Source organism: Lontra canadensis, unplaced genomic scaffold (assembly GCF_010015895.1).
Source record: "Lontra canadensis isolate GAN:19392208 unplaced genomic scaffold, GSC_riverotter_1.0 scaffold56, whole genome shotgun sequence".
Classification (NCBI taxonomy): Eukaryota; Metazoa; Chordata; class Mammalia; order Carnivora; family Mustelidae; genus Lontra; species Lontra canadensis.
Window position 1 is genome coordinate 6,216,590 of NW_022631050.1, and position 17,328 is coordinate 6,233,917.

Consider the following 17,328-nt stretch of genomic DNA (forward strand, 5'->3'; position numbering starts at 1 on the left):
GGTTTTAAGAAGGAATCAGAACTCGATTTCGTTCTGTCCTCAAGGAACTCGGTTTGGCAGACTCAGTGACAGCTGCTATGCTTTCCAACAGACCCTGAAAGGGCCACGGGAAGGTCACTTTCCTCCATCAATACCTGGTCGGAACCGCTCCCCCCCTCCCAACTCTGGGGGCCAGAGTGACCTCAGGCTGCTGAGGAACGGCCTATCCCCCTTGGGTCCAGAGCCAGGGTTTGATGAGTCCGAGAACGCTGCCATCCTGGTGAGATCTGCCCTTCCCTGTCTGGGGAGCCTAGGTGACCGCCACCAAGCTCCCCGCAGGTCTGGGATCCGAGCGCAGGCGGCCAAGCTCACCGCCCGGCGGGTGGGCGGGGTGTCCACGGGGTTGGCACAGGGCTCGGCCATCTGCCGCTAGGCCAGCGCGGCTCTGCTGCTGCCGGGGGCGGAGCTCGCGCTGGGGCTGGGCCGCGCCGGGGCGGGGCCGCGCCGGGGTCGGGGGAGGGGAGCGGGCCGAGCCGCGGCGCAGAGCCGGGAGGGCCGCGGCCACCGGAAGAGTCGCGGTCGCCAGCAGAGCCGGGAGAGTGGGGAGCGGAAGCGGCGGCCGCGGTGGCGGCAGGCGGCGCTGGGACCCGGGAGAGGCCGGAGAACAAGGGAGCTGGCGCCGCGGCCGGCCGCCGAGCTAGGCTGAGCCGCTGGGCCGCGCCGAGCGCCGTCGCCGCCCGAGAGGCCCGGCGGGGCCGCGGGAGCAGGCCGCGCGCGGGCCTCCGGGCCCGAGGCCGGAGCCATGGGCGAGACCAAGATCATCTACCACCTGGACGGGCAGGAGACGCCGTACCTGGTGAAGCTACCCCTGCCCGCCGAGCGCGTCACCTTGGCGGACTTTAAGGGCGTTCTGCAGCGACCCAGCTATAAGTTCTTCTTCAAGTCTATGGACGACGATTTCGGGTGAGGATGGCCCCTGCCTCACCTCCTGGGAACCCCGGCCCCTCCGGCTTCTCGGGGCCCACTCGGCGAGTTTGGACTCCCCTTGTAACACTGGCTTCTAGCCCTACTCTGGATTCCAGGGGGCGACTTGGGCATTTGGGGGGCCCCCGGTTTTTCCAGAGGCTGGAGTTCAAGCCCCTTTAGGGACTTTACTTTTACCTCTTGTGGGGGACCTAGGCCCCCCTAGTTTAGGAGGACGTCTAACTCCCCCAAAGCAACCAGAGTTCCAAGCCCCCTTCACCTCCTCAGAGCCAGTGGCCTACATAGACAGACACACCCCCCCTCCACCGGATTCCAGAGCCAGAGCCCCCAACCTGCCGCCTGCCAAGGAAGCCACCTTTTTAGCAGAGACTTGGGGTGTTTGGCACCCGACCTTTGCCCTCTCCATCTTTTCAGCTCCCAACTCAGAGCCATATTTGGAGTAATGCATCCAGGGGCTATACTGTAGGACTTTGAACTGGGGGGAGGGGGAGTGGGAGGGGGGCTCTAGGACCAGGCTGCAAACTGAGGCCAGCAAACCTAATGTTTATTTAGCTGTCTCCCCTTCCTTGTGGGGTGTTTAGGATGTTGTCAAGGAATCGGAGTGCCTGACCCCTGAGAAGCACCCCCTGGCCTAGGTGCTGATTTCCCTTCAGAATTGGGGCCTTTTTCCTCCAGATGGTAGGCAAAGGGGAGACCTTGGAAAGGGCCTCGGAGCCTGGATGGGAAGGCCAGGAAGCTCTCTTGGTGTTCTTCATCTTCCTCTCCCTGGCGGGTTCTTCTCCATCCAGCTGCAGGGCTTTGGACAGGCGGAGTTTGGAAGCAGTGACTTCCCCTTTAAGAAGGGATGGAATGTTGGAGCCGGAAGGTTCTGTAGCAGCTGGCCTGGGAGGGGGAGCCTGGCCCATCCCCTCACCCCCCCCCAACTCCCAAGAGACTGGGGGAGGGGGAGGCCCCCAGACTTGCCAGCCCCACACTAACTGGGCACTGGGCCTGGAGGCCTGTGGGGAAGGCCTTCCCGGGCCCTCCAGGCCTAAAGGCTGTCTTTCCAGTCCCATCCTGAGGCCTGCACTGCTCTTTGGAGCTGAGGCCCCAGAGCTGAGTGAAGGGAGACATTCTCCTTCCTGGTGTTTATCAGTCTGGCTTCTCTTCTGAGACCCCTGCCCTTTTGGCCCTGGGAGGCAAGCACCTTCTCTCCTCTTCTGCCTAATATGTTTTGCTGTCACCTTTCCCCACGGAACTCAGGGTTTGATGAGCCCATGAGCTCCTATGTGTGAGAGTGCTTTGTACAGTGGGAAGTGCTGTGCAGCTCCTGACCACTCTGGGTTCTGTTGCTGTTCCTACCCTGGGGTGGGTACTCCTGATGTAGTAATGATTGTCTGGCTTCAGTCCAGAGGCAGACACCCCTGACTGGAAGATTCTGAAGGAGGATTGATCTGCAAGGGGTGAGAGTGAGGGGACAGATGTCTTGGTGTGGTAAGAGAAAAAAAGAGTTGGAAGAGACCAAGATGCCCCCTCAGGGTATGGGATAGGGCAAATCCTCTAGAGCCCAGTGTGCTGGAGCCACCCTGGGACTGGATGCCTTGGGGGACTAGGATAGGTAAGTGTCTCCACATAATCAACTCACCCCTGAACCCAGTGGGCTTAGCCCCCTGTTGTAAACCTAGACCCCTCTGGGCTGCCTCCCACTCCCCCTCGGGCTGCTGTCAAGCCAGGCCTAACTGCAGCCTTAGGAGGGTCCCCATTTCATCTGCTCACTGTTGACTTGATATTGTTCTTTAAATCCACTGTCCGTTCACTCACTCTTTCTTAGCTTGACCCAATCAGTAATATGAAGTCACAGGTCTGAATTTCTATTTGTATTTCTTTCTAAAATATGTTAAAAATAAAATACTTAACTATTGAATTAAACATTCATTCAGGTGCACCTGAAGCGATCTTGCGTACATTAGTGGTACTTGAACCGTCCTTGGCAAAGTATCCTAGTAGACTGTGTTAACATGGTTGAGAACAAAGCCAAAGGAGGAGATTCATTTTGTTTTTATTCCCAGGATTATTGAGCAGGAGAGAGCTAGAGCTGTCTCATCACAGAGAACTAGTAGCTGAGAAGTTTATATCTTTTATTTATTTAACAGACTCTTCTTATGATGCTTCAGTGTGCATGCACTGATCTAAATGCTTTTCAAATCTTTACTCATGCAGTCATCTTAACAGCCCTATGAAATAAGTAGTAATATCCCCAGTTTATAGAGGAAGAAACTAGAGCGCAGAGAAAAAGTAAGTAACTTCCCCAAGGCCACACAACTAGTAAGTGGCAGAGCTTGATTCTGCATCAGAAATCTGGCTCCAAAGTCTAAGGCCTTAATCACACAATTGTAGGTGTTACTATTATCGTCACCATTGCACAGATACGTCCTCTCTGAAGGAGATGCTGAGCCTTGGCAAACTATAGAGGTGATAGGGCTTAGCCCCTTGAGACCAGGGTCAGGTAGAGGCCAGCGACCTCTGCTGACAGCTGGGAGAGTGGGTCAGAGGAGAAAGGCTGCTCTCCAAGCTCACCCTCTGAGGTTCCAGTTGGTGAAGTCGGAGGACTCCCCAACTCCCATCTGGTCTCCAGAAGTATTTGTCAAACTAAGGTAGGCCAGACCCTCTTAAACTGCTGCAAAATGGAGGAAGAATAAATATTTTCAGCACTGAGGGAGATGGGGGACGGCGGCTAGAGTGGCCTCGAGGTGGGCGGGAGCAACTTGGGAAGTTGGGCTACCAACTGTGTTGTTCCTCGCTCTATGTCACATACTGCCGTGCCTCTGGGCCTTCTCCTCAGAGCACATTGCTCTTCCCTTGTCTTCCCCACGTGCATATTGCCCCATCCTCTGCATTGAGCTTTGAAAGTTATGGCACTTTATCCCATTTATCGTTACACCTACCCAGCTCCTAGCCAGGACCTGACACCTAAGAAATACTCAACAGATGTTTGTCCAGTGCACACATCTGCTGCTTTTATGGTTCTGATCACTTCCCACTTGCCATATATTTGCATGAACTATCCATTGGGCCATAACCTCCAAGGACAAGGCAGGCTCCTGGTCTGATGCACCTTGAAGTTTATACAGTAGCAAGCACAGGATTTAAAACCTGCTGGGTTCTTAGCAAAGGCTTTTTAATTGAACAACAATGGACAATGAGTGATGTGCAGATTTGTTTGGTCCCTGCCCTTGGAAACTTACACCAAGTTGGAGAGAGAGTATGGAACCTGCTAAAAATTGGCACAGCTAATAGTTAGCTTTTATTGTAAGCCAAGATCATGCCAGGCATTCACAAGTACCACTTACCAGGGTAAGACAAAGGTTTGGAAAAGTCAAGAAATTTCTCTAAGCTAAGAGAGCTAATATGTGGCAGAATTAGAACCCAGATTTGTTCAACTCTGCTTGGGGCGTGTGTGTGTGTGTTAGTGCTATGCAACCATGAGCCATTCATCTCCATGATGGGAGAGGGAGGCCTGTCTGAGGTCCCCCAAGGCTGTTGCTGAAGATCAGCTGATCGTTATGAGTCAGCAGAGCCTTGGCGACCTGTCGGTGACCCCTAGAAAGAAAGGAAACATCTGTAGCATTGGAGCTGAGTGGTGGGGCCTGCTGGGGGCGGGGGTGGTGTGGTGGGGACTCAGCAGCAGTTTCCCACCACAAGGAGACCCTCTCCAGAGCAGGGCAATCTCTGCCATGAGACCCACATACCCCATTTTCCTTTGGGCCTCAGGTCCCATATTGGACTGCGAGCTTAGGGTATCTTCTGGCCAGCCTGGCTGATGACTCTGAGCTATTTCCATGTCCCTTCTTTTCAGCATGTTCTATCCTTGGGCTTTCTGCCATCGTGGGCTTGACCAGAATGATTAGAGCTGCTTTCCCAGGGTCTTTGTGGGGTTGGAAATGGTGGAGGAACCAGAGCTAGATGGGAGGGAGAAGGGCAGGCTCGGTCTTTGAACTTGACTGTGAGTCCAAGAATGTGAGCATCATAAGGAGCCAAGCACGTTCCCGGCTCTGGGCAGAAGCTGCCCCAAGAACAAGGAAGGACTAGGCTTCCCAGTCTCCTTTCTTGCTGTCTTCCCTCTCTGCTCACAACCCCAGGCGTGTGTGTTCCTCTTGCCCCTGATCACATCTTTCCAGCTCTGTACTCCTAGAGTGTTTGACACAGTCTGGGGTCCTCAAACTTTTCCATTCTTTTCCCTAGCCCCAAACTGTAATCGTGGTCTGACTTCTTGCCTTGATGTATCCCCCGAGCCAAACTACATGCCTGTACACATCCCACCACCTCCCTGCCCACATCACTGTCTCCTCCCCCCACTACCACCACACATACAGGTCTACATCACCTGTCATTGTAAGAGAAAAAATGTGAAATACCATGGAAAGACCATAGGTTTTGCAGTCAGGCAAGCTTGGGGTTGAATTGCAACTCTGACATCTTTTAGCTCTGTGACCTGGAACAAGCTACTGAATGTTTCTCCATTTCTTTACTCATAAAATGAGGATCTTGTCCTTACAATGAAGGTGATGTGAAGATTATACATTCTAACTATAGGGAGATACGATGGTATAATAAGTAAGAATAAAGGCTAAAGAATCATGCTGACTAGGCTTCAAATTCCAGCTTTTATTAGTGTGTGACTGAGTTTCTGAACCTACTGAGCCTTAGTTTTCCCATTTGTATCTATCTTAGCATTGCTGTGAGTAGTAAATGACCCAAGTAAAGTGCTTAGCTTAGTGCTTGGCCCATGATTCATGCTTAGTAAATGAGAGCAGTTGGTACTGTTAGCGTAATGGCAGTGGGGGATGTTCATTAGACACCTTTTCCCCTTCTCTTTCCTAATTTGCTTAAACTCTTCATCCACACCTCCCAGAAGAATATCAGGATTCCCAAGAAGGAAAAGACAGAAATAAGGGTGTGCTTTTTCCTAGTTTAGGGTCAGAGGGAAAGAATAAGTTCAGCCCAGAAGAGCTATGTTGGGACTGGATAACACACTCTTGGAATTCTAGGGAGTAGCCACATTTATGGGGGACAGCAATTTGTCAGGTGTAATTTGCAATCACCTGATAACTGAGAGGACACCCTAGGATGGCATCTGGCCTGGGCAGGGCTGGTGTCTTCCTGATGGTGCTAAAGAGCGGTCCCTGGGTGACCCCCACTTCTGCTCCCATTTGAATACGCTTAGGCTGGTGACATGATTCCCAGTTTAGGGTGGATGGGCCCTTGAGTTAGGATTGTGAGGACCCTTCCATTTCCACCCTAGAAAGCTCACTCTGATACCCCCACCCTTTCCCTGCAGAGTGGTGAAGGAGGAGATCTCTGACGACAATGCCAAGCTGCCCTGCTTCAATGGCCGGGTGGTGTCTTGGGTAAGGAGCCCTCCTCAGCCCTCTTTCCTCCTGTGTCCCTGCTGTGGACTAGACAGGAAAAGCATTGCTAAGATTATAGCTAGTGGTTTTATACTTCAATATCTGACTCTCCCCTGAGTTTTCTACCTGAATTGTTTCTCACCCCAGATGATGTAGCCTTGGTGAAAGCTGTGGGTGGGGAGATGGAATGTGGGGAAGGGAGGGACAGAAACACTCATCAGAGACACAGATGTCTCCTATGCCCTTTGAGGCACTTTGCCGCAGGTTCCAGCCAACCTCTGTCTGGGACCACTGACCCTTGTTCTCTGCCCCCATCCCACTTCAGTAGCTCGTGCCTTCCATCCTCCCCATCTGTGAGCAGTGAGTCCAGTCGTCGTCCCAGCTGACCTTGCACAGTCCTGTCTCTCCTGCCTCCGTATACCCTGGTTCATTCTCCCCAAGTCTGCTTGCCATGCCGGAAGCCAGCTATCTGCTGTTCCCTGGTGCCCCTGTACCATACCACCACCCATTCTTTCCCTGTCAGCTGGTATCTGCCGAGGGCTCCCACCCAGAGCCAGCTCCCTTCTGTGCCGACAACCCATCAGAACTGCCACCGCCCATGGAGCGCACAGGAGGCATTGGGGACTCCCGGCCCCCATCCTTCCAGTGAGTGTGTGGCCTGAGAGTGGAGCGGGCCCATGGGGGAGGCCTGCATCAGCTCAGCCCAGGGCTAGGGGGAGGGAACCCCCAGCCTGCCCCCTTTCCCACCAAGTCCTCTCTTCCCCACAGCCCTCATGCTGGTGGAGGCAGCCAGGAGAACCTGGACAATGACACAGAGACGGACTCCTTGGTGTCTGCCCAGCGCGAACGGCCACGCAGGAGGGACGGTCCAGAGCACAGTGCGTCTTCCCTGAACAGACGCCTTTCCTCCCCATCCCTACGCCTTCCCTCATTGCTTCCATTCAGCTACCCACTTCTTTGCCCTTTCCTGAGCTCTGGGTATGCCTGACCCCAGTGCAGCCCCAAGCCCAGCCTTGTGCCTCCCTTCCCTGCTGCATGGGCACTGTGAACGCAGCTACCTCTGTTCCCTGCAGCAACCCGGCTAAATGGAACTGCAAAGGGGGAGCGGCGGCGAGAGCCAGGTGGTTATGATAGCTCATCCACCCTTATGAGCAGCGAGTTAGAGACCACCAGCTTCTTTGATTCGGATGAGGATGACTCTACTAGCAGGTGGGGCTTTGGTTTCATTGATACTATGGGGCAGGTGACCCCCGAGGAGCCCTGACCCCACCTTCCTCCCCCCAGGATGGTGGGACCCTGGGAGGGCTGTGGGCTTTGCATAAGGGACTTGGGCCCTGCGGTGCCTCTTGTGAGGCAGGGCTGGGCCAGCCTGGTGGGGAACGACTGTGGGCCCCCCAGGTTCAGCAGCTCCACAGAGCAGAGCAGCGCCTCGCGCCTGATGAGAAGACATAAGCGGCGGCGGAGGAAGCAGAAGGTTTCGCGGATTGAACGGGTAGGGGACCTGAGAGGCCAGGGATGGGTGGGGGCAGATTGAGCCCTGTGCAGGCAGATCCAGGCTGTGTGCTTCCTTAGACCCCCTTCTTTTGGGCCAGTGTTTGAGCCTTAGAGGGGAGAGGAGGCCGAGGGCTGAGGAGGAGCTAGGTGGGAGCAGTGAGTTCTTGCCACACCTGCATGCTGCTCAGTGCCTCTGTCTATTTCAGTCCTCATCCTTCAGCAGCATCACGGACTCCACCATGTCACTCAACATCATCACTGTCACTCTCAACATGGGTGAGTCTGGTGAAACAATACTCTTGAGGGCCTACCTACCGTATGCCAGCTACTGGGCAGACTTGAGGAGTTCAGAGAGGTACAAGATATGTTCCCTGCCCCCGAGGAGCATTCTCTCATAAACATAAACCGGTACATCAACTGACCATTTCAGTAGCTCACTGTCAGGGCTATGACAGAGGTAAGCACAGAGAGCTGTGGAAATAGAGGATGGCATCAGGGAAGGCTTCCTGGAGGAAGTAATTCCTGATTCCTATCCCCCTTCCCTTTTTCAGCCATTGCTTTTCACTCTCTGATTTCTGCCCTAGGTGCTGTCTTTAGGAGATAGCTTAATGTAGTAAAAAGAGCCCCAACCTTAGAATTTAAGTCTGAGTTGAATCCTGGCTTTGCAACTTAATGGCTTAGAAAAGTCATTGAGGTTCTCCGAACCTCAGTTGCCTGCTTTGTAAAATGGGACTAAGAGGCCCTGTGGCAGAGCTGGCAAGGACTAAATGGAAGTATGCGTGACCATACTGAGCACAGGGCCTGATTCAGGTTCACTGAAACGTTAGTTCCCATCCCTTTCCACCCTTTTCTAAAAAGGGACTCAGAATTTGGGTAGGAACCTTATTCCCCTCTTAAGGTTGTGTCACTCTCTATAGAAAAGTACAATTTTCTGGGCATCTCCATTGTGGGCCAGAGCAACGAGCGCGGTGACGGAGGCATCTACATTGGCTCCATCATGAAGGGTGGGGCTGTGGCTGCGGACGGACGCATCGAGCCAGGAGATATGCTGTTACAGGTACCACTGCCCCCGGAGGTGGTGCTGGGGTTGGGGCGTAGGGGAATAATCCCCATCCCTGTACCGGCTCATTTAGAGACCACTGCTTGGTAGGGGGAAGACCTCCTGATCCATTAAGCTCAGCTTCCCTACCCATCTCCCCAGGCCAGCTGCTTATCCCACTTCTGACCCTCTCTCCCAGGTAAACGAGATCAACTTTGAAAACATGAGCAATGACGACGCGGTCAGGGTCCTGCGGGAGATTGTGCACAAACCGGGGTATGGATGGGACGGGACATGGGAAGGAGGGAGCAAGCACTTCTGGCCCTCAGGCAGGGGGCTTATCTGGACTCCATGCATCCAGCCCTCACTAGGAATCCCCTTGCTTTCAGGCCCATCACCCTGACTGTAGCCAAGTGCTGGGACCCAAGTCCACGTGGTTGCTTCACACTGCCCAGGAGTAAGTGGTTGGGGGACTCGGCCCTAAAGCTGGTGCTTGGTACACATGAACCCTGTCTCTCCATACTTCTCTGTTCCCCTGAACCCTCATACCTTCCCTGTGGGGCCTGGCAGTGGGCAGCCCCTGACTCTTCTCCTCCCTGCAGGCGAGCCCATCCGGCCCATTGACCCTGCAGCCTGGGTCTCCCACACTGCAGCCATGACCGGCACCTTCCCTGCCTATGGCATGAGCCCCTCCCTGAGCACCATCACCTCCACCAGCTCTTCCATCACCAGCTCCATCCCTGACACAGAGCGTGAGTGTCCAGCCCTGCCCCCTAGGCCCAGCAGGCAGGGCCGGGTGGGAGGGACTGATGAAGGCCCACATGGAGACTCTTGCTTAAAAGTCAGAGGGGGCTGGAGAGGGGGCTGAGTTCATTCCAGCTACCTCACACTGCAGCTTCCCTCAGTGGACACCCGACCCTCACTAAACAGTGTTTGCCTCCGAGCCTGTATTGAGCACCCTGTGAGCCTCAGTTTCCTCTAGTAAAATGGGACTAATGATATGCACTCTACCGGGTTCCGGGGCGAGGGAGGGAGGGTTTAATGAGAGGATATAAGTGAGGCCCCCATCCCAGGATGTGGCATGAAGTAAGCACTCAGTAAATGACTGCCATTTTTACTGTAACACACATGTTATACACTATGCTAAGCACCTTCATTTATATTATTTAATTCTCTCTTCAAATATCCTTGCAAAATATGGGGCACCTGGGTAGCACAGCTGGTTAAGCGTTGGGACTCTTGATCTCAGCTCAGGTCTTGATCTCAGGGTTGTGAGCACAAGTCCTGTGTTCAAGGCTCCACAATGGGCGTGGAGCCTACTTTAAAAAAAAAAAAAATCCTTGCAAAATAAATATTAAAGTCCCTATCTTTACAGAGGAGGAAACTAAGTGTCCTAGAAGTCAGTAATGTGCCCACCATTGGCCCGTAGTCATTAGATGGTAGAGCTGCAGAGCAGACTCCTCTCTACCTAACTCTGTAGCCTCTTTCTGCCTCACCATTCTGCTTCCCACCCCCAGGCCTAGATGACTTCCACCTGTCCATCCACAGTGACATGGCCGCCATTGTCAAAGCCATGGCCTCCCCTGAATCTGGGCTGGAGGTCCGTGACCGCATGTGGCTCAAGATTACCATCCCCAACGCTTTCATTGGTGAGAGGGCTGCATGGTGGGATGAAGGACGGGATGGGGAGGGATGGGGCAGGGCAGGCTGGGGGCTGAAGATCTCCCTTGGGCCACTCCCTTGAGCTGGAACCAGCCCCAGCCTTGTGGCTTCTGGGAGGTCAGAGGAGCCCAAGTCAGGTGGGCCTCCCCGTCAAGTGGTGGCCTTGCCCCCAGGCTCGGATGTGGTGGACTGGCTGTACCACAACGTAGAAGGCTTCACGGACCGGAGAGAGGCTCGAAAGTACGCCAGCAACCTGCTAAAAGCCGGCTTCATCCGCCACACTGTCAACAAGATCACCTTCTCTGAGCAGTGCTACTATATCTTCGGTGACCTCTGTGGCAGTACGTGCCTCCCCCACCTCCTTGCTCTGTCTGCTGGCTGGGAGTGGGGAGGTGCACAAGGATGTGGCAGCAGACCTCAGGGAGCCCCCATGAGGCATGAGCAGGCAGCCAGGCTGAGGGCCCAGCTTGAGGCCTGACACAGGCCTCCCTCTCTAGTAGAAGCAGAGCCCATTCAGGCCTTTTCACCTGCTCTGCATCCCCATCTTGGGGCTGGCATTTTCTAAGTGCCTCCTCTGTTTCTGGCCTATGCTGGTTGTTTCTGAGCATCATCTCACCCTCACTCAGTTCTCACAACCCCTGCCTCCTCACCTTCGGGAAGATGGATCACCGTCCCTATTTCAGCCAAGGAAACTGAGACTTAAAGAAGTTAAATAGTCCACCCATTCTCACAGCCAGATGCAGAGGAGTTAGGCCTTGGGTCCAGGTCTTTCTGGCTCCAGAGTCCTTTTTCTTGCTATCATCTGGAGCTGCCTAGGTATGTGGTGTTGCAGAAACATTGCCTTAGCCAGGTCAAACAAAGATCCTACCATTGGCCCCTAGTCACCCTCCCAGCACCAAGCAGGTTCCACCAAGGCAGGACCTGGGGCTAGCCTGAGGCCCCACGTCCCCAGCCTCCTCAGACCCTTGAGGTTGGGCTGTCTTGGGATGAAACTGAAAATAAACTGTCAGGGCCAGCTTAGAAAGGACTCTGCAAGCTGCCCCGAGCATTCTGGACTTGGTTCTGAGAGAGTGCAAAGCCAGTGAGGACTTTTAAGGAGGAAAGGTCTTCAGGGAACCCCCCTTCTCCTCCTGAGCATGTAGACAGCCCTTGGGAAGAAAGGGGAGTCCTCAAACAGGACAGCATTGCTCAGGGCTGGGAGCAGAAGCCCCCTCCCAGCAGCCGCCTCTGCCTCAGGGAGCCTTTTGTCTGCCCAGAGATGCTTGCTGGCTGGAGTCCAAAAACTGACTTAAAATGCTGCACGTGAGGTTCTAAGACTAGAAAGGCTGTTGCTGCAAAGCACAAGTTCATGATGGAGGGTGACGGGTGCATAGGGTTTTGGAGTTGGACAGTTCTGAGTTCAAATCCCAGCTCCGCCCTCTCTATGTGAACATGGTAAGTGACAACCTCTCATTGCCTCAATTTCTTGATCTGTAAGTTGGAGGCAACAGTAGAACCTATCTCAGAGCTGTTTGGAGGTTAAGACAGCATGTATAATGCTTTTAGTACCATGTTTGGTTCACAGTAAGTGCTCTAAAAAAGTTCTCCATTATTCATAAATTTAATTGATTCTAAGGTGAATATTTCTTTCACATTTCAATATCTCTGAAATTGGGGTGCATCTTATAATTAATGGCTTCTTAGACACGATCCTGTGTGGTTACTATTGTTATCATTAGCAGAAATCAGCCCTGGCTCTGAACCTCCAGGGACCCTTAAAGCTTCTCAAGGCAGCTGTGGTTTTTGCTCAAGAGATGTTCCATCCCTGGGGCCTCCTGGGGCCTTATCCATGGGCCAAGGCCCCTCAGAGGCCCAGCTCAGGGATATGTTGACAGGTCTTTTTCTGCTCACTGGCCAAGGTCTCCTCAGCCTCCTCAGCAGGAAAGAATTGGGGACCTGGGATCCCCAGAAGCCTCTAGTCATTCCCCTCAGGACAGCAGCCTGGAGGTTCAAACAGTCACCAGTCCTTGGGGCATGAGCCATGGCCAGCCCCTGCTCCTCACCATCACCATTCCCCATGCTAGCTGCAGGCCTTGGCAGTCTGATGGCTTAACTGGTAGACTCCACAGACTGCCTCAGCCCTCTCACATCCCCTCTCCTGACTTCTTCTCTCCTGGAAACTTGAGCTGCCTTACAAAGGGTTCCATCTGTATCCAACAGCTGGCTGGTAGGGCAATTCCAGCTCTCTTAGAGCTCTGGGACCTGGTATGATGAGGTGTGAGCAAGGGGTGTCCCAGGTAGGTCATCACTTCTGGTGGCCCCTTGTATTCCTTTTCAAGTAGTTCCAGCATTGGTGTGGGCAGCCTTGGCCTTAAGGAGTGCACAATTTCCTGGGGGAACCAGAGTCGTGAAACAAGTAATGTTAATACTGTGAAGAATGAGGCCTGACTGGGAATGGGGTGGAGGGCACAGAGGAGGCACCTAAGTGGTTCTCTTTCTGAGGCCTTTCCACCATACCCAACAGCACCAGAAAATCCATTCGGGCCAAGTCCCTTCTGTACGGGGGCGCTCTGAAAGGCCTATGTTTGTTCTGGCCTATAATGGGTACTTTTTTTAGTCCTAGGTGAAGGGAGAGGGCAAAGTTTCACCTAAGTTTCCCCCAGCTGCTCCCTACTCTTTATTAATGACTCACCTGGAAAGGTAAGAAGAAAATAAGTAACTCCTAGCTTCTGCTCTGGCCACAGTTTGGATTGCCCTCAAGCAGGTCATTTAACCTCTCTGGACTTCACTTTCCTCATCTGGAAAAAATGTGACTGATGCCCTCTTCACAGGCTGGTGGTAACATCTGAATGAGGTGAAGGGCTTTGATCATGCCTAATAACTTGCAGATTTGCAGTACCTGTCTGCTATTTCAGCTGCCCACACTCCCCTAAGTGAACAGAGAATGTTGCCTGTTTAAGACTTCTGCTACTTCTTCCAGTTTACTAAGGAAGGAGGAGAAACCGTCAGACCCCTGGAAGGGGACCTCCCTGGGAATGGGAGTTGGGTGTCAGGATTGGGCATTGAGCATCTGAAGTGGGGGCTTAGGGCCTTCCTGAGGAGGGTTTCCCTTGGTGCTGTGTCTACAAGGGTCTCCCTCTCCACCATCTCAGATGGGTGGTGGAGGGGGTCTGAAGAAGTAAGAGATCTCTGACCTGTGCCTCCTCTCATTTTGGGGATAAACTACCACTGGTGTTAGGTGTCGTCGTAAATGTGCCCAACCCAACCTAGAGTGGGGACCTCTCTCTCCTGACCTAGGGGTGTGGGGGCGTAGGATAGACCCAGCTCATCTGGCCCTCTCCTCCCCTCCACAGACATGGCCAACTTGTCCCTCCATGATCACGACGGTTCCAGTGGTGCCTCTGACCAGGACACGCTGGCCCCTTTGCCACACCCAGGGGCCGCCCCTTGGCCCATGGCTTTCCCTTACCAGTACCCACCACCCCCACACCCCTACAACCCGCACCCAGGCTTCCCAGAGCTGGGGTACAGCTATGGTGGGGGCAGCGCCAGCAGTCAGCACAGTGAAGGTAAGGCAGAGGCAGCGATGGTGGGGGCACAGGAGAGCCCCGATCCGCTTCTGCAAGCTCTGAGCATCCTCCACCCTGGGCCTGCCTGTCCCCTACAGGTAGCCGGAGCAGTGGCTCCAACCGTAGCGGCAGCGACCGGAGGAAGGAGAAGGATCCGAAGGCGGGAGACTCGAAGTCGGGAGGCAGCGGCAGCGAGTCGGACCACACAACCCGCAGCAGCCTGCGGGGGCCACGGGAAAGAGCGCCCAGCGAGCGCTCGGGGCCTGCTGCCAGCGAGCACAGCCACCGCAGCCACCACTCAATGGCCAGCAGCCTGCGCAGCCACCACACGCACCCGAGCTACGGTCCCCCTGGCGTGCCCCCTCTCTACGGTCCCCCCATGCTGATGATGCCCCCACCACCCGCGGCCATGGGGCCCCCAGGAGCCCCTCCGGGCCGCGACCTGGCTTCTGTGCCCCCCGAACTGACAGCCAGCAGACAGTCCTTCCGCATGGCCATGGGAAACCCCAGTGAGTTCTTTGTGGATGTGATGTGAACAGGGCCCCTTCCCCACGTCGATCCCGCTCCCCCGGGCGGCTGCGTCCCTCTCTCCATCCGTCCTTCTTTTTTACTTTGTCTGGTACCTGAAAGGGAAATAAATTGAACTAAATTCAGGCGCGCTAACTGCTCGCTGGGCGCAGTGAGGGTGGGGTGCACCCACCGGTCGCCACTGTGCCCCCTAACCTGCCACCAGCCCCAGCTTGTCCCCCTGCCTACTAACTGCTGCATAGGCCTTCCCAGGATGCTTCATGTCTCTAGGACCCGACTTGCTGGTGCTGTTCCTATTTCCCACACACACTTCAGGAGTTGACCCCAGCAGACCCCTTTTGGGCCTGCTTGTCCCTTTATCCTCACTTTTCCCCCCTCAGCAACCTTGCACCATTCATTCCGCTTTATCAGCCCTCCATTAACTGCATCCCTTCGAGCATGTGTGCCAATCTCCTAACTTTCCCCCTCACAATACTGACACCAAAAAATACTTGCTTCATCTACTCCTCCTCCTAACCACCCACCGCACCCCCCCAGGGCTGCCTCAGTACTATACCTTAGAGCCGTAGTCCCTTCCAGTAAGCATCCAAGCTATCCCCGCCTGTGCGGACCTTTACTGGAAGCCCGAGGGCCCCCCCCTCAGTTGCCTGAGCTGCTGGTGGCTTCCAGGAAGCGTATCCGCTCTACCCCTATACCTGCACCCCCATGCCCGCTCTGTGTGCTGGTTCCTTCAGACCCCTAACCCTACTAACCAGCAGGCTCATCTCACCTCTGGGCCTGAAACATTTCTTTTCTTTCTTTTTTCTTCCCTCAATTTTTCCTGGGCCTGGAGCAGCCAAGAATTTCGGGCTGTTTGACTTTCTGTGAGCCCCCAGCAAGGGGAGGCCCAGCCTCCGAGGAGACCAGGAACCCTGCTTCAGCAGCCCCTCAGGGCTTCCCAAGGATGTTCAGCTCCCACACCCCCACCTCAGCATGTTGAGTCATTAGGCTTTTGTGGAAGGCTTCAGCCTCTCAACCATGTATGAGAGACTCTGTTCCCCTTTCCAGAGGGTGCCCCATTCCTCTCTCTCTTTCCCTCTCTCTCTCTTTCTCTCTCTCACAGACACACATACCCATATGTGCCTATGTAAGTTCACTTAAGCCTCAAGGCTCGTCCCTACCCAGAGGGCTGGACCCTCTCTCCCAGGTTGTAGGGCTGGTTCCCTGACTTCCCTCTCCCCTTATACCCCTCAAACCTCCCACACATGTCCCCATCACCTTTCTACCTGGATAAAGCTCGTGAATTGGTTCTCAGGTTAGGCTCAGCAGAGGACTCCGCAGGCAACTGGCAGGTGGTTCTCACCCTGATCCTCACCCCATACACCCTTCCCTGATTTCACAATCACAGAAAAAGGTTGGGAAAGGGACTTCTGGGACTCCTACTAAAGTGCCAGGTTTTATTTTTTACCTTATTCTCCAGTTGAAGCAAATCATGACTTTCTCTTTAAACCTCTTCTGTAAATTCTCCTGGCTCACCTAGCCATCCATATTTTTAGGACTGGGGTGTCAAGAGTAGGATTAAGTCTTAAGCTCCAGGCTTTGGGGCAAACTAGGGTAGGGACATTTTTGGCATTCATTCATTTAACCAATACTTCCTGGGGTTTTTGGTGACCAGGGGCTGTGTTAGAAGCGTGACTCGGTCTTTCCTGCCTTCTAGGAGCTCTAGGTTTGCTCCCAATCCAGGCCATGGCTTTCTCTAGCCACCACTACAGGGCTGCCTCCCTACTTTTCCTTTTCTGACTCTGCCATGTTCAACTCCACTATCGCTCATGTTCAACTTCACTATTGCTCATGCCTTCAGTGTTGGTGCTCCCAGTGTTCCATCTTTGGTTCACTTCTCTCTTTCCTCTATGTTTACTTTCCAAATGATATCATCTATCCTGATGTTCTTAATTGTCCCTGATACGCCGGTGATTCTAAAACACATATCTCCAGCCACAATTTGCCTCCAAATCTGAGATCTGCATTATCACCCACCAGACATCAACATGGACATATCCATATGGACTCAACTCATTTCCCCCATCAAGTATGTTCCTGAATTCCAATCCTGGTGATCTTTATCACACTCTACATAGGCACACCAGCTAGGAACATGTATGGGCTTAGATTCCTCCTCATATCTTACGAGTCAGCATATCATATCATTCCACTCCAAAAATCTTTCTCAAATATGGGCCTTCCTCTCCCCTCTGCCTCTACTCTAATTCACAGGAGCATAGGATTTGGAGTCAGGTTGTTCTGGGTTTGAATTCCAGCTCTACTACTTTTTGGTTTCATGATAAGAGAGTTATTTAATCTCTCTGAGCCTCAATTCCCTCATATGTAAAATGATGATAATAATACCTACCTCACAGGGTTGTTGTGAGGATTTAAATTAGATATTGTACGAAAAGTGCCTAGCACAGTGCCTGGCACAGAGTAGAATAGGTGCTCAATAAATGGTAGCTATTATTATTATTATCATTATTATTATTATTATTTACTCTAAATTGGTAGGGTATTACTGAAGATAAAGCTTTTGGGAAGGTAGCAGTGAAGTTTTGAATGCTGGTTCAAGAATTAGAAATGCCACTATTCGATCACTCAATGGATTCACACTGTGACCACCATTTAAAGGAGAGCAGATCCTCATCCTGCCACACCCTGGCTTGTAGCAGGAGGATGC

At 53.5% G+C, this 17,328-nt stretch overlaps 1 protein-coding gene across 1 annotated transcript; it reads left to right on the top strand.

Annotated features, from left to right (window-relative positions):
* Positions 1-510: 510 nt before the first annotated feature.
* Positions 511-14,747, top strand: DVL3 (dishevelled segment polarity protein 3). Its single transcript, XM_032875489.1, has 15 exons — positions 511-942; positions 6,281-6,350; positions 6,874-6,995; positions 7,119-7,228; positions 7,424-7,559; positions 7,749-7,842; positions 8,051-8,120; positions 8,762-8,901; positions 9,083-9,159; positions 9,273-9,340; positions 9,486-9,635; positions 10,401-10,532; positions 10,719-10,886; positions 13,878-14,093; positions 14,192-14,747. Exons 1-15 carry the CDS (start codon positions 782-784, stop codon positions 14,626-14,628), a joined length of 2,151 nt encoding a protein of 716 aa, XP_032731380.1. The 5' UTR covers positions 511-781; the 3' UTR covers positions 14,629-14,747.
* Positions 14,748-17,328: the final 2,581 nt, after the last annotated feature.